The sequence below is a fragment of the Meriones unguiculatus genome, chromosome 1 (genome assembly GCF_030254825.1).
Source record: "Meriones unguiculatus strain TT.TT164.6M chromosome 1, Bangor_MerUng_6.1, whole genome shotgun sequence".
Classification (NCBI taxonomy): domain Eukaryota; kingdom Metazoa; phylum Chordata; class Mammalia; order Rodentia; family Muridae; genus Meriones; species Meriones unguiculatus.
The window spans coordinates 86,091,051-86,108,357 of NC_083349.1; the positions used below are offsets into that span (position 1 = coordinate 86,091,051).

Sequence of the window (17,307 nt, forward strand, 5' to 3'; positions counted from 1 at the left end):
TATGGATGTCCATAATCTGTTTTATTTTATCTTCCTCTAATTCTTTACCCATTTTATTTGCTCCCCCCATTAACCTCTTCATAAGCATAGATGTAGGGTCATCTTCTTGAATTTCACTTATGTTAGGGTGTCCAAGGCTACTTGCCCCTGAGTAACTGGGGTATGCCATATTGCTTTGCCTTTTGTTGGTTGTATTTTTATGCTGGCCTCTACCCATCTGTCTGCCTCAGGTGTTGTCTGTTAATATCTGGTGCCTGCTGGGGTCCTGGAGTGGAGAGAATCGCCTTGACAGGGTTCTGATAGAGAACTCCTCAGCTTTTTGAGTATGTTCAAATGAATGATGGTGCTTCTCAGGAATTGTCACAGTTCACTTCAGGTGTATGGACCTGTGTGTTAATTGTCATATTCAGGAAGGATGTCCTCCCATCAGGAGAAGTCCTGGAGATGGTTGCCCTGCTGCTGTTTTTTTTTTTTTTTTTTTTCTCTGAGTTTAGTGAGCTGCAGCTGCTGTTCTTGAGGTGTATGTTTTGGGTGCAGCCCTCTTGAAGAACCAGGGAGTCCAGCAGTTTTGTCAGTTTAGCTAGAGATAACCAGTCGCACCTTGGACCAGTATCTGAGGGCTGCTCTAGTGGTTCTCAGGCTTTTGTAAGTCTGAGGTTGCAGCTCTGTGTCCCTGTTCCCTAGCAGTAATCATTAGCAGGTGAGCAGGGCACTCATGCCTGCAGTAGAAGGCTAGAACCTACTGCCTGTGTAAAACCAGAAAGTCTTCTGGAGCTGGGTGTCCTGAGGGTTGGACCTGATGATCCCTCTGCTGTGGGGTTTCCTCCCAGCAAGGACACCCAAGCTGTGGTTTGGAGAGTGCAATTTTTTCTGGGATGGTGAGTAGAACCCACCAACACAGGCAGGCAGCTCCAGTTTGCTAAAGTTTGGGTGCCTGGGTGTCTGCTGAAACTGTAACTTTTCCTGATAACTTTGGGGGGAGTGTCGGCTGACTGTCCTGAGGTCAAACTTGCTGTTCCCCTCTCTGTGGGTTACTCAACAGAGAGATTCAGTCTCTGAGGCCCTAGGGGCCACAGTTCTATCTGGGGCAGTTAGTCAGGCACACAGGCAGGACTCTGTGCTGGTGCCTGAATCCCTGGCTCTGGGCTGGCTGCTGGGAGCCCGCTGGACCCTGAGTCTTTTCCAGGAAAAGTTTGGGTGACCTGAGGTCGGTCCCGATCATTTCCTGCACTGTGAGATTTTATCTCTACTAGAAGGAAATTCCACTCTCTCGTGTTGTGGGTCCCACAGTTCAGTCTAGGATAGTGAGCAGAGCACTCTGGCATGTGGCTCTGGGCTGGCGACAAAAGACCTGGTAGAACCAGGACCTCTTTTTTGGTTTAGCCATGTGAGTTGAAGCTGATTGAATCCCACACCTTGGGGTATCCTCTCACCTGGGAAACACTGGTCACTGGTGTTTTAGGAACCGAGAGTTCTGTCTGCTGGTCATTGTGCAGATCCTATTGTGCTTCTTGTCAGAAAGAGTATCCTCCCAGTGCCACCATCTTAGATCCCCCTAACTTGGATTTTGGATCTTAGCCATTCTGGTGGGTATAAGGTGAAATCTCAGGGTGATTTTGATTTGAATTCACTGATGACTAAGAACATTGAGCATTTCTTTAAGTTTTTCTCTGCCATTTGATATTCCTCTATAGAGAATTCTCTGTTTAGCTCTGTACCACATTTTTAATTAGATTACTTGATTTGTTGCTTTTTAACTTCTTGAGTTCTTTATATATACTGGATATTAGCCCTCTGTCAGATATAGGGTTGGTGAAGATTTTCTCCCAGTCTGTAGGCTTTTGTTTTGTTCTGATGACAGTGTCCTTTGTTTTATAGAAGGTTGTTATTTTCCAGAGGTCCCATTTTATTGATTGTTGATCTTAGAGCCTTTGCTGTTTTTGTTTTCTTCAGGAAATTGTCTCCAGTGCCAATCATTTCAAGGTTCCTGCCCACCTTTTCTTTTAACAAATTGAGTCTGGTATTATGATGAGGTCTTTGATCCATTTGGACTTTAATTTTGTGCAGGGTGATAAATATAGATCTATTTGAATTTTTCTATATGTAGACATCCAGTTAGACAAACACCTTTTATTGAGGATACTGTCTTTTTGTCTGTTGTATTGTTTTGCCTTCTTTGTCAAAAATCAAGTATTCATAGGTGTGTGGATTTATTTCTGGGACTTCTAATCAATTCCATTGATCCACCATTCTGTTTCTATGCCAGTACTATGCAGTTTTTATTACTATTGCTCTGTAGTACAGCTTGAGATTATTCTAGCAATTCTGGGTGTTCTATTTTTCCAGATGAACTTGTTCTTTCAAGGTCTGTAAAGAATTGTGTTTATATTTTGATGGGAATTGCATTGAAACTAGATTGCTTTTAGCGGGATGGCCAATTTCACTATGTTAATCCTATAAATCCATGAGCACGGGAGATCTTCAAATATTCTGATATCTTCTTCAATTTCTTTCTTCAGATACTTGAAGATTTTTTTTTTCAAACAGATCTTTCACTTGCTTGGTTAGAATCACACCTCAGTACTTTATGTTATTTGTGGCTATTGTTAAGGATGTAATTTCCCTAAATTCTTTTTTAACCTTTTTGTCTTTTGTATACAGAGGGCTACCAATTATTTTGGGGGGGGGGTTAATTTGTATCCATCTACTTGCTGAAGGTGTTTATCAGCTAAACTTCTCTAGTAGAAGTTTGGGGGTCACTCATGCATACTATCAACTAGTCTGCAAACAGTGATACTTGACTTCCTCCTTTTATACTTGCATACATTTGATATCCTTTAGTTGTCTTATTCCTCTAGTTAGGATTTCAAGTACTATGTTGATACAGAGAGAGTGGACAGCTTTGCCTTGTGCTTGATTTCAGTGAGATTGATTTAAGTTTCTCTCTATTTAATTTGATGTTGGCTATAGGCTTCCTGTATTTGGTCTTTACTTTGTTTGGGTATGTTCCTTGTATCCCTGATCTCGCCAATACTTTAAACATAAATGGATGTTGGATATTGTCAAATGTTTTTTCATCATTTAAGTAGATGACCATGTGATTTTTCTCCTTCAATGTGTTTATATGGTAGATTGTATTGATGGATTTCTGTATATTGAACCACCCCTGCATGGCTGGGATGAAGCCTACTTAGTTATTGTGGATGATATCTTTATGTGTTCATGGAATTAGTTTGCAAGTATTTTTTTGAGTACTTTTGCATAAATGTTCAGAAGTGAGATAGGTCTGTATTTCTCTTTTTTGTTGGATCTTTCTGTGGATTAGGTATCAAGGTGATTGTGGTTTCACAGAATGAGTTTGGTAATGTTCCTTCTGTTTTTCTTTTGTGGAATAGTTTGAAGAGAATTGAAGTTAGCTCTTCTTTGAAGGTCTGGTAGAATTCTGTGATGAAACCGTACTGCCCTGGGCTCTTTTTTGGAAGGTAGACTTGATGACTGCTTCTTTTTCCTTGGTGGATATAGGACTATTTAATCTATTTACCTGATCTTGGCTTAATTTTGGTAAATGCAATCTATCATGGAAATTGTCCATTTCCTTTAGATTTTCAAATTTTGTGTCATATAGGCTTTTGTAGTAAGACCTAATGATTGTTTGGATTTACTCAGTGTCTGTTGTTATGTCCCCCTTTTTGTTTCTGATTTTGCTAATTAGGAGTTTCTCTATGCCATTTAATTAGTTTGCTTATGTGTTTGTCTATGTTTTTGTTTGTTTGTTTGTTTCCAAAAGAACCAGATCTTGCTCTCATTGATTCTTTGTGTGGATTTCTTTGTTTCTAATTCATTGATTTCAGCTCTGAGTTTGATTATTTCCAATTGTCCACTCCTCTTGAGTGTGTCTGATTTTTCCCCCCTAGGGCTTTTACATGTGCCATTAAGTTGGTTGTATGAGATGTATGAGATGTCTCCTACTTCTTCCTGGAGGCACTTAGTACTATGAACTTTCCTCTTAGCACTGTCTTCATTGTGTCCCATAAGTTTGGGTATGTTGTGCCTTCATTTTCATTGAATTTTAGGAAGCCTCTAATTTCCTTTTTCATTTCTTCCCTGACCAAGCTGCCATTGAGTAGAGAGTTGTTTAGTTTTCATGTGTTTGTAGGCTTTTTGTTATTTCTGTTTTTGTTGAAGTCTAATTTTAGACATGGTAGTCTGATAGGATGCAAAGAATTATTTTTATCTTCTTGTATCTGTTGAGGCTTGCCTTGTGACTGAACACATAGTTCATTTTTGAGAAGGTTCCTTGATGTGCTAAAAAGAATGTATACTCTTTTGAGTATGCGTGAAAAGTTCTATAGATGTCTATTAAGTCCATTTGATTTGGGACCTTTGTAAGTGTCATGATTTCCCTAATTAGCTTCTGTCTAGATGATCTGTCCCTTGGTGAGAGTGGAGTTCTAAAGTCTCCCACTATTAAGTTGTTGGGATCAATGTGCGATTTCAGCTTTAATAATGTTTCTTTTACAAATGCAGGTGCTCTTGTATTTGGGGCATAGATGGCCAGAATTGTGATATCCTGTTGGTGGATTTTTCCTTTCATGAGAATGAATTGCCCCTTCTCAATTTTCTTGATCAATTTTGGTTAAAAGTCTATTTTATTAGATATTAAAATAGCTACCCCAGCTTGTTTTCTGGGTCCATTTGCTTGAAAAGGCTTTTTCCAGCCCTTTACTCTGAGGTAGTGTTTATCTTTGTTGCAGAGGTGTGTTTCTTGGATACAACAGAATGTTGGATCCTGTTTCAGCAATCATTCTCTTAGCCTGTGTCTTTTTATGGGAGAGTTGAGTCCTTTGACGTTGATAGATAATAGTGACACATGAATGTTATTTCCTTTCACTATAGAGTTTGTGGTATTATTGTGTTTCAATGCTTCTTTTCTTCTAATTTTTGATGTGAAGTTATCTATATACTTTGCTTCCTTGGGTGTAGTTATTTTTGTTGGATTAGAGTTTTCTTTCTAGTATCTTCTGTATGGCTGGGTTTCTGTGTAGATATTGTTTAAATTTAGTTTTGTCATGGAATAATTTTTTCTCCATCTATGTTGATTGAAAGCTTTGCCCAGTATAGTAGTCTGGGTTGTTGTCTCTTAGAGTCTGCATATCATCTGCCCAGGCCCTTCTGGCTTTCATAATTTCTGTTTTGTATTATGGCATGATCCTGATTGGCCTACCTTTCTATGTTACTTGACCTTTGTCCCTTGCTGCTTTTAATATTTCTTTTTCTTTGTTCTGTAGATTTAGTGTTTTGACTATTTTGTGATGTGAGGAGTTTCTTTTCTGGTCTAGTTTATTTGGTGTTCTGTAGGCCTCTTTTATGTTTATGGATATCTCTTTCTTTAAGTTGGGAAAATTTTCTTTTATGATTTTTTTGAAAATGTTATCTGGAATTTGGAACCTGGAATTTTTTTTCCAGTCTATTCCTATTCTTAGATTTTATCTTTTCATGGTTTCCTTTTTCTTTTTCTTTTTTTTTTTGATGTTTTGTGTTTCAAACTTTGCCAATTTTTTTTCTTTCAAAGATGTATCAATTTCTGCAGTTGGATCTTCAATGCTTGAGATTCTCTCTTCTGTCTCTTCTATTATATTGGTGATGCTTTCCTTTGTGGTTCCTGATCTTTTCTCTAAGTTCCCCAGCTCCAAGTTTTTTCTGTCTATGGTTTCTTTATTGATTCTAATTCTGTTTTCATGTCTTGCACCATTTAATTTATTTATTGAATATGGTTTCCTGTCTTTCCATGATGACCTCTATGTTTTTTTCTCTATATATGCCACTGATTGTGCCTTTACTCATGCCTCTATTTCTTTTGCTGTAGCTGCCCGTATTTCCTTGGGAGCTTTCTTCATTTCCTCTTTATGTGCCTCTAATATCTAGATAAGCCTAAAAGTTAGATCATTTTCCTGTGTTTCCAATGAATTAGCATGTCCATTGATTTTGGGAGTTGCTGGTGAAGCCATGATGTACTGATTTTTGTTGGATGTGTTCTTATGCTGACCTCTAGCCATCTGCTTACTTGTAATCTTCTCTCTTTGTTCCTGGAGTCTGGACTTCGGGCTGGGTCCATCTTCTTCTGGTGGCTAGAGTATTCTTCAGGAAGATGAGAGAGGTTCACCAGTTTGAGCGTGGTTGTTGGTGTTTCAGGTGTAGCTAAGGGAGGAATGTAACAGGTGCAGGTACACAAGTGGAGGCAAGCAAATGTGGAAGTGTGAGTGGAAGTGAGCCTTCAAGGACAGGGTTCTGGGGTATGTAGATGCCTGGGATTTGGAGCTTGAGCACAGGAGGGGGTGTGGGTGTAGGTGTTCTTTTGCAGGAGCCATAAGTCTGTGTAAGTGCCCTGAATACCTCAGTGGCCTACAGGCCTGTAGTACTGTCTTTCTGGTGTTCAGATCTGTCAGGGCTCCAGAAATTGTTTGTCTGGACTCTACCAGTAGACCCACAGAACAGGGGCTTCAATGTTGAGAAGGCTGTCCCATGAATCCTTATATTACCCACAGTGGGTGTGTGGGTAGGAGGGATCTGATGTCTGACTGTTAGCTTAGAGGGATCCTGGATCTGGGGTTCTGCAAGCATTCACTTGAAGGTGTATTCACTCTCTAGCATGCCTATTTGGAAAGCACAGTGTTCGCCCCTGTTCTCTACTCTCAGACATGGGCCTGCAGGGGCAAATGAGATTGTGGGAGATCTACCAGCTCAGTGGTGTCCACTGTTTGTCCACTGGGCAGGGCGACCCTTTTTTGGGGAAGCCACTTATGTTTTCTCAGTCAAGGAGTATGAAAGCTTCTGTTAGGGCTACCTGCCACCCTGCTGGTGCTGCTGCTGCTGCCACAGGCCTGGGAGGCTGGTGCAGCCACCAACTGGGAGGCCCTGGGAGGGCCATACAGCTGCCCACTGCTGCCAAAGACCTGGGAGACCAGGACAGTTGCCCCCTGGAAGGACTTGGGAAGCCTGTACAGCTGCCTATAGATATAGGAGGCCCCGGGAAGCCTATACAGCTTCCAGTAGTCCTGGGAAGAGCATACAGTGGCCTGCTGGGAGACCTGTATGGCTGCTGCTGAACTGGGAGACCTGCCTCTGCTGTCTCAGTTATTGAGCAAGGAGGTCCATGCTTGGAGCAGCAGGCACTGAGGGCTGCCTCAGCCAAGGAGGGAGGCCCATCAAAGGGAAGTGCCACTCTCAGTCTCTGGAGATATCTGCAGGTAACCCGGATTCAAATAGTCTCAGCTCATGGGTAGTCCCCTCTAGCCCAGGAAACCTCATTGTCAATATTCTGGCTTCAGCTGTCTCCCCACTCACCAATTTTGGAGTTTCAGATCCTATGCCCCTCAAATATGCTGTTTGCTGGTCACTGTTGTCTTGGAGCACATAGTATTTGGATATATAAATATATACTAATCAAATAGAATTCTACTGTATAGATTCAGCATCTGTTCCAAAATCATGAAATGCTAAAGTCTTCCTTTTTACAACATTTTAGAGTATTTTATAATGTTTTAACACAGCAGTATCTAAATTTTTATTTTTTATAATAATTACAGTTTATTCATGGTGTATCCCAGCTGTAGGCCCTCCCTCATTCCCTCCCAAACCCACCCTCCCTCCCTCATCTCCTCTCATGCCCCTCTTAAATTTTACTAGAAAATAAGATTTTATTTTGTTATCTTCAGCAAACTTTTGAACTTCTGCTTGTTGTGTCACTGAAAAATGTCTTTGCTTTGTTTGTGAAAGCATTACAGTACAAATGAATGAAGATATAAGGTAATGATCAATTGTGAAGTGCTGATATGGGACTGTGGGAACAGGAATGGAAACTGTAACAAAAGGAGTGTTAGATTAAACTTTAAGTTAGATTAAATAGCACCTGCCAATCTTCTCAGTGCTTTTTAACCTGCTTTCCCTATCTGCCCCCTCATCCTCTTGCAAGGAGCTATTCTAATCAGATTAGTCACTGCTCAGTACAAGGTCTCCCTAAGCCACAAGTTTGTTTCTGTTCATGAAGCATCTCCTTCTACAATGAATAAAAATATATCACTATCTGCAGAGAAATTTATCTCTATATTTAACAAACCAAAACATTCTGCTGATATGCTATATAGATACTTCCTCTGGCTTAAGACATTCTCCTTGGAGGGAAAAAGAGAATCTCACAGGGATTACAAAGCTCACATAATATTATGCAAATTTATTTTAAAACAGACTATGAGACTCCCTCCTTTCCATGGTTCTATAAATTATAAATAACTGAAGAAATGGCCTAAAGGAAGCTAAAATACATTTAAAAATCCATGTTATGGTAGTAAGATTACGCATTTAGCAAAAGAACTTTCTGGACATTTAAAATTTGTTTATTTTTCATTTTTCTTCAAGGAGGTCATCATTGTTACACTGACAGGTTGCAAAACAAATGAGCTCAAATATTTTTTTGAAATATTCTGAATGGTAGTGCTTGTTTGTTTCTGATTCCTTGGTGATGTATCTTTCTGTAAGTTTTTCAGAGAAATCTAGTGCAGTGATTTTGTTCCTTGCAATTGCTTCTAGGGGTAGGACTTTTGGAAATTCAGCTTCCTGGGTCAATATTACTACTACAAGTATATATATATATATATATATATATATATATATATATATACACCTGTAAGTATATATTGTATATATATACACACATATATGTATGTGCCTGTGTGTATGTAAATATATGTTAGTATTTATATCTTATACTAATAAAATAGAATTCTACTGACTACACTATATATAAGTATTTGCTCAGTGCTTTAATACATTATACTTATATTGATTCATGTCTAGTATATCAGTAGTGATTTTTATGAGGTGTTGAGAAGTTTGTTCATTTCTCTAGGAAAGTAATGCAAGGAGTCAAGTAGATTTGCGTGACCCTAGTGATGGATAGAACATGAAACATTAATATTATGGATTGGAGCACTCTTCCAATGAATGTAATCCATCAAGCATATTCACATGGATATCCCACCAACAGCTGAAGAAGTGAGGAATATATCACAATTTCTGAAAGAAGTGCAAATTCCTTAGGGATAGAAATGATCTGTTGTGTCTCAGCTTATTTGCTGCTTGCTGAAGAAAATGTTGTAGAAATAGTAAAAGACTTCAATGCAATCCAAGAGTATTGAAGTCTCAGAGCATAGGATTAGATAGGACTATGTTTAGGAGAGCCAATAAAGAAGTTAAGTCAAACAAGGACTGTGAGTGGAGATAACTTAGAACCCCTGCACAGAAGTAGCCCATGGTAGCTCAGTGTCCAAGAGGGTTCCCCAATAATAGGAACTGGGACCATCTCTGACATGAACTCAGTGGTTGGCTCTTTGATCACCTCCCCCCTGAGGGGAAGACCAGCCTTACCAGTCCACAGAGAAAGACAAAGAAACCAGTCCTGATGAGACCTAATAGTCTATGGTCAAATGGAAGGGAGGAGGAACTCCCCTATCATTAACCAGGGGGAGGGGTATAGGAGAAGAAGAGGGAGGGAGGGTCGTATGGGGAGGGGTTGTGGAAGGGGATACAACTGGGATACAAAGTGAATAAACTGTAATTAATAAAAATAAAAAATAAGTTAGGTCATAAGTGACACAAGACTGCATACAAACACACTAACAATACCATAATCAAAATAAAAGGATCTAACAACCACAGGTCGTTAATCAGTCACAATATCAGTGGATTTAACTCTCCAATAGAAAGACACAAATGGATGCATAAACCGAACCCTATGTAAGGTTGCATACGCAAAACATATCTCAGCCACAAAGATAGATATTATCTGAGAGTAAATGGCTGGAAAAAGGTTTTCCAAGAAAATGGACCCAAGAATCAAGCAGGTGTGTCCATTCAAATATTTAATAAAATAGACTTTCAACCAAAATTAATTAAAAGAGATGAAGAAGGACACCTCATCCTCAACAAAGGAAAATTCCACCAAGTTGGCATCGCAATTCAGAATATCTATGCCCCAAATACAAGGACACCTATATTGATAAAACTTAAACCAGCCATTGATCTCCATACATCAGTAGTGTGTGATTTTAACACTGATCCTCATCAAAGGAAGAATCAACAAAACAGAAGCCAAACCAAAAAATGATGACACTTACGGATGTCATGAAACAATTGTACCTAACAGACATCTACCGAACTTTTCACCCAAATACAAAACAATTTACCTTCCCAGCACCTCAAAGAACCTACTCCAAAATTGACCAGATAATGGGTCACAAAGCAAGCCTCAACAGATATAAGAAGATTGAAATAATACTTTTATTCTATCAGATCAAGGTGAACTAAAACTGGACATTAACAACAACAGAAATAACAACAACAAGAAAAACCTTACAGACTCATGTAAACTGAATAACTCCCTACTCAATGACAACTGGATCAGGGAATAAAAAAAGATAGAAGTTAAACACTTCCTAAAATTTAATGGAAATGAATGTACAACATACCAAAATTTATGAAACACAATGAAAGTAGTGCTAAGAGGAAAGTTCGTAGCACTAAGTGCCTTCATAAAGAGATTAGAGAAATCCCATACAAACAACTTAATGGCACACCTGAAAGTACTAGAAAAAAAAATGAGCAGACACACAGAGGAATAGATTACTGGAAATAATCAAACTCAGGGCTGAAAACAATAAATTAGAAATAAAGAAAAAATACAAAGAATCAATGAAACTATGAGCTGGTTCTTTGAGAAAATCAACAAGAGAGACAAACCCTTAGCCAAACTCACTAAAAGGCAGTGGGACACTATCCAAGTCAAAGAAATGAAAAGTGGGATATAACACTGAATAAATCCAAATAATCACTAGGTCTTACTTCGAAAGCCTACACACCACAAAAATTGTAAATCTAAATGAAGTGGACATTTTTTTCCAGATAAATTCCATTCACCAATGTGGAATTGAGATCAGGTAAACAAATTAAATGGCCCTATATACCCTAAGAAAATAAAAGCAGCCATCAAAAGTCTCCCAATCAAACAAAGCCCACGGCCAGATGGTTTTGGTGCAGGATTCTACCAGACCTTCAAACTATTCTACTAATACTCTTCAAAGTATTCCTTAAAATAGAAATGGAAGGAACATTACCAAACTCATTCTGTGAGGCCACAGTCACCTTGATAACTAAACCACACAAAAGCCCAAAAAAGAAAGAGAATTTCAGACCAATCTCTTTTATGAACATTAACACAAAAATACTCAATAAAATACTCACAAACCATATCCAAGAATATATCAAAGACATCCAAAATGAATAAGTAGGCTTCATCCCAGGAATGCAGGGGTAGTTCAATATATGGAAATCCATCAATGTAATCCATCATATAAACAAACTGAAAAAAAAAGCCATGTGATCATCTCCTTAGTTGCTGAAAAAGCATTTGACAAAATTCAACTGTTTTCATGTTTAAAATCATAGATCAGTGATACAATCTGCATACTTAAACATAGGAAAATAAATAGACAGCAAGCCTATAGCAAACATCAAACAAAGTGGAGAGAACCTACACTACATTTAAATCTGGGACAAGAGAAAGCTGACCACTCACTTCGTATCTATTACATATAGTACTGGAAGTCTTAGTCAGAGCAATAAGTCAACTAATCTAGATCAAGGGGATACAAATTGGAAATAAAGAAGTAAAAGTATCACTATTCACAGATGATATAATAGTATATATAAATGACACCAAAAATTCTGCAGAGAACTCCTACAGCTGATAAGCACCTTCAGCAAAGTGACTAGATACAAAATTAACAAAAAGAATATGAAGCCCTCCTGTATACAAAATACAAATGGAAGGAGAAAGAAATTAATGAAACAACACCCTTCACAAGAACCACAAAACAAAAACAAAAACAAACAAACAAAAAAACCAAAGTATTATGGTAACCCTAACAAAACAAATGAAAAACTTATATTAAAAAAAAAAAATTCCTTTTTTCCTGTGGGAGCAGCAGGGTTGAGAGGATCGTGGCCTTCTCCTCTCCCCGCCATGGCTTGTGCCTGTCCCCTCATATCAGTGTATTCTGAAAAGGGGGAGTCATCTGGCAAGAATGTCAAATTGCCAGCTGTGTTTAAAGCTCCCATTCGACCAACCTGAGGAAAAACAACAGACAGCCCTATGCCGTCAGTGAATTGGCAGATCACCAGACCATTGCTAGTCTTGGGGTACTGGCAGAGCTGTAGCTCGAATTCCAAGAGTTCGAGGTGGTGGGACCCACCGTTCTGGCCAGGGTGCCTTTGGAAATATGTGTCGTGGGGGCCGCATGTTTGCGCCAAACAAAACCTGGCGTCGTTGGCACCTCAGAGTGAACACAACCCAAAAGCGATATGCCATCTGTTCTGCTCTGGCTGCCTCAGCCTTACCAGCTTTGGTGATGTCTAAAGGTCATCGAATTGAGGAAGTTTCTGAGCTGCCTTTGGTGGTGGAAGATAAGGTTGAGGGATATAAGAAAACCAAGGAGGCTGTTCAGTTGCTTAAGAAACTTAAAGCCTGGAATGACATCAAAAAGGTCTATGCCTCTCAGAGGATGAGAGCTGGCAAGGGCAAAATGAGAAACCGACGGCGCATCCAGCGCAGGGGACCGTGCATCATCTATAACGAAGACAATGGGATCATCAGGGCCTTCAGAAACATCCCTGGTATTACTCTGCTTAATGTAAGCAAGTTGAACATTTTGAAACTTGCTCCTGGTGGGCATGTGGGACATTTCTGCATTTGGACTGAAAGTGCTTTCCGGAAGTTAGACGAATTATATGGCACTTGGCGTAAGGCTGCTACCCTCAAGAGTAACTATAACCTTCCCATGCACAAGATGATGAACACAGACCTTAGCAGAATCTTGAAAAGCCCGGAAATCCAAAGAGCCCTCCGAGCACCACGCAAGAAGATTCAGCGTAGAGTCTTGAAGAAGAATCCACTGAAAAACCGGAGAATCATGTTGAAGCTGAACCCTTACGCAAAGACTATGCGCAGGAATACCACTCTTTGCCAGGCCAGAAATCACACACTCCGCGTGAAGAAACTGGAAACAGCAGCCGCAGCACTGGCAGCCAAGTTAGAGAAGGTTGTGGCAGAGAAGGGGGCTGCAGGCAAGAAAGAAAAGAAGCCTGTAGATATCAAGGAGATGAAGAAGCCTGCAGGAAAGAAGGCTACCCCAGTCAAGAAGCCAGCAGCTGAGAAGAAGTCAGCAGAGAAGAAACCTACTGCAGAAGAAAAAAAGCCTGCTGCATAAACTATTAAAATTTGTATCATTCCATAGAACAAATAGAGACAGGTCTATTTGAATAAAAACCTAATCAAAGATGCAGTGAAAAACAAACAAACAAAAAAAAAGCCCAAAAAAACAAAAAGCAAAAAACTTCAAGTCACTGAAGAAAAATAATGAAGGAGATATCAGAAGATGGAAAAGAGATCTTCCATTCTCATGGATTGGTAAGATCAACATAGTAAAAATGGCCACTGTACCAAAAGCAATTTACAGATTCAATGCAATTCCCATCAAAATTCCAACACAATTCTTTACAGATCTTGAAAGAACAATTCTCAACCTCACATTGAAGAACAAAAAACGGAGAATAGTTGAAACAATCCTGTATGATAAAAGATCTTCAGGAGGTATCTCCATCCCTGATTTCAAGCAGTACAATAGAACAACAGCAATAAAAAAACTGTATGGTACTGGCATAGAAACAGAATGGTGAATTAATGGAATCAAATTGAAGCCCCAGAAATAAACCCCCACACATGTGGAAACTTGATATTTGACAAATGAGCAAAAAAAATATACAATGGTAAAAAAGAATCTTCAACAAATGTGCTGCTCTAACAGGATACCTACAAAAAGGAAAATGCAAATAGACCCATATTCATCACGCTGCACAAAAGTGGATCAAAGACCTCAACATAAAACCAGACACACTAAATCAGTTGGAGGAAAAGTGGAGAAAAGCCTTGAATTCATTGGCACAGGAGAAAACTTCCTGAATGTAATGCAACAGCTTATGCTCTAAGATCAGCAATTAATAAATAGGACCTCATGGAACTAAAATGCTTCTGTAAGACAAAGGACAATGTCAATAGAGGAAAACAACAGCATTCAGCCTGGGAAAAGGTCTTCATCAACAATACACCAGACAGAAGGCTAATATCCAAAATATATAAAGAACTCAGGAAGTTAAACACCAACAAAACAAAACAAAATATAATTAAAAATGGGGAACAAAACTAAAGAGAGAATTCTCAACAGAGGAATAATGAATTGCTGAGTGACATTTAAAGAAATGTGCTCCACAATCCTTAATCATCAGGGAATTGAAAATCAAAACTACCCTGAGATTCTATCTTACACCTATCAGAATGGCTAAGATCAAAAACTCAAGTGACAGCACATGCTGGAGGGGATGGGGAGAAAGGAGAAGCCTCCTCCATTGTTGGTGAGAGTGCAAACTTGTACAACCACTTTGAAAATCAATCTGGCACTTTCTCAGACAATTGAGAATAATGATACCTTAGGAACCAGCTATGCCACTCCTGGTCATAAGGGCAAATGGAATAGACACCAGAAATGTTTGAAGAGAGGGAACAGTATGGGAACCTGCCATAGAAGTCCTCTGAATGATTCCATTCAGCAGGGTATTGAAGCAGACTAAAACTCACAGCCAAACTTTGGGTAGAGCACAGGGAGTCACAGGAAATAATGGGGGAATAGAAGTCTCTGGAGGGGACAGGTGTTCCGTAATACCAATAGAGCCAACAAATCTGGGCCCAGGAGTCCTTGCAGAGACTGATGCACCAACAAAGGACCACGCATGATGCAGCGGGTTGGCAGCTCAGTCTCCATGTGGATTCCCTAGTAAGAGGAGGTTGTGTCTGGCATGGATTCTGTGCTCAGCTTTTTGATCACTTTCTGCTGGTGAGGATACCTTGCTAGGACACAGAGGAAGAGGATACAGGCAGTCTTTATGAGACTTGAGAATCTGTGGTCAGATGGTAAGGGAGAGGGCTCTGCTTCTCTTAGTATTACAGACGGATAAAGGGTAGAAGAGGGAGGCAGGGTGGAACTGGGATGTAAAGTGAACATATTACAAAATATTAAATTTTAAAAAGAACTTTAAAAAAGACAGATTAATTAATTTTCTCAATATTGACAGAAGAAAATTAAGGGAGGATTTTTTTATCTCATGATGTGAGAGCTGATACAACGTATAATGACAAGTAGAACAGGAGGCATCTAATCATAGTGCTTCTCATGTCAGAAAGCAGACATGAACACTGGTCCTCCTCTGGTTTTCTCTTTTTCTTTTGTCTGAAAAGTCAGGCTAAAATATGAGACATCCTCATTCAAGGTGATTATTACATCCTCAATTAAATCTCTGCAAATGCCCTAACCGGAATATGGAGTCTGAATCCAATAAAGTCTACAGCAAAGATTAATTTTCAAGTATATCAGTACTGATGAAGTAACAATTGCACGACTGGTCCGCTATTCTACATGTCATATGCTACAATACATTAATTTGATTTTGTATGAGTGTTTTTTAACTAATAAAATACAACACAAGAAAGGAAAAAAAAAGAACATAACACTGTAAAATGTTAAATTCTTGAAGCTATTTCCTTAATTTAAAATTTCATAACATATAAAGGAATTCATTTTATTTCATTTCTCTACATAAATACCTGCTGCTGTTCAAATTTTTGATGGCATTTTATTTGTGTTGTCTATGAATGGAACTGGAATTTAAAATAGCAGTTAACTAACCCATTTCCAGTCACATTCATATAGCAGATGAATCCATAATCATCTTGCGCACACTATAGGGATTACAGAGATCCAGCATCTTATTTTCCAAGTGTCTTAGTGTGTACAATTGAGGAATGAGAAAAAAAAATGAGTTATCACTAAAGCCAACAGGCTGTTGCCTGACTTTATTTGGAAGCAGTGTTTCTACATATTTTTCCCCCAATGGGAGTGTAAATGCATGACAACTAACTTTTAAAATTTTTATAAACTACATTTTCAGGTTTCTTTTTTCTAGAAATAAAAGTGAAAATGTGGATCATTCACATTTGCATTACCAGATCTGTTATACTTAAGGACAAGGTAAATGTACACAGAATCAGTCTTCCCTAGAGACTCTATTAAGTCAATGCAAATTCAGGGTGTAAAATGCTTTCTAGCCAAGTTGACCAGAAAAGCTGTATCTAATGTTAAATACTCCTAAGTCTAACCACCATAGTAGTTACGTTTGCTACTTCCTGATATTTATTTTGCATGATAGATTCATGTTTATGTTTTTATAAAACATTATTCTTTGTGACAATGAGATAAGTAGGAGATTTCAATACCATACGATCATTTGTGGTAATTTTGCCTTTTGTCTTTTCTGTACTTTTTTTTTTTTAATTAAAGTTTTGGTTTCATTGAAATGAAAAATTCCACTGTAACTTTTGTCAAACATATGTATCATTAAACTTTCTTTTCATGTATCTTTGACCTTCCTTTCTCCCTTATTCGTTGTTGTTTCCTCTTTTTTTCCCAGAAAATTTCCTACTTTTCCTGATATATACATACCTTATTACCCTTTTCTGTACTCCCTTCTCTTTAGATCTCTGCATTCTCTTTCATAATCCACCCCCAGTAGCATTTCCTACACCAATATTAAAATATATACAATGTATACACTCACACATGAGAGTGAGAGGGAAGAGAGAGATAGAGAGGTAGACATGTAATAGTGTTCCTTTTCAGTCTGGCTTTTTTTAGGTTAACTTAACAATACCCAGTTTCCTTTACTTACCTGCACACATCATGTTCTATTCTTTTTTATGGTTTACTAAAAATGCATGAGATGGAGAAAACATCAAGGATGTCTGCTTTATTCTCTGGTTAACACAATACTGGAAAATCTAGCTGGGATATTTTGGCAAGTAAAATAAAAAGCATTGAGACTGGAACAAAAGGTGTAGAGTTATCAATATTTCAACCTGACGTAATTTAAAATATTTATTTTTTTTCAATTTCACTAATACAGTAATTGATAGAAGAATTTAACATAGTATGAACTAAAAAAGAAAGAGAAAATAGTTGTGCTTTTCAGTACAAATAATCAATCAGTACTGAGTGAACTTAGGGAAGCAATGTCATTTAAAGTCAGATAAAATGTGATTTATAATTAATATCTTCAAAAAGGTATAGAACTTATGCCTAGAGAGCATAA

The 17,307-nt window shown here is 38.4% G+C and overlaps 1 protein-coding gene across 1 annotated transcript; it reads left to right on the plus strand.

Annotated features, from left to right (window-relative positions):
• Window positions 1–12,027: 12,027 nt before the first annotated feature.
• On the plus strand, window positions 12,028–13,388 carry LOC110541364 (large ribosomal subunit protein uL4-like). The gene is given in 3 exon segments (XM_060393129.1): window positions 12,028–12,176; window positions 12,179–12,241; window positions 12,244–13,388. Coding segments are annotated over 3 exon segments (1,239 nt in total). The 5' UTR covers window positions 12,028–12,076; the 3' UTR covers window positions 13,320–13,388.
• Window positions 13,389–17,307: the final 3,919 nt, after the last annotated feature.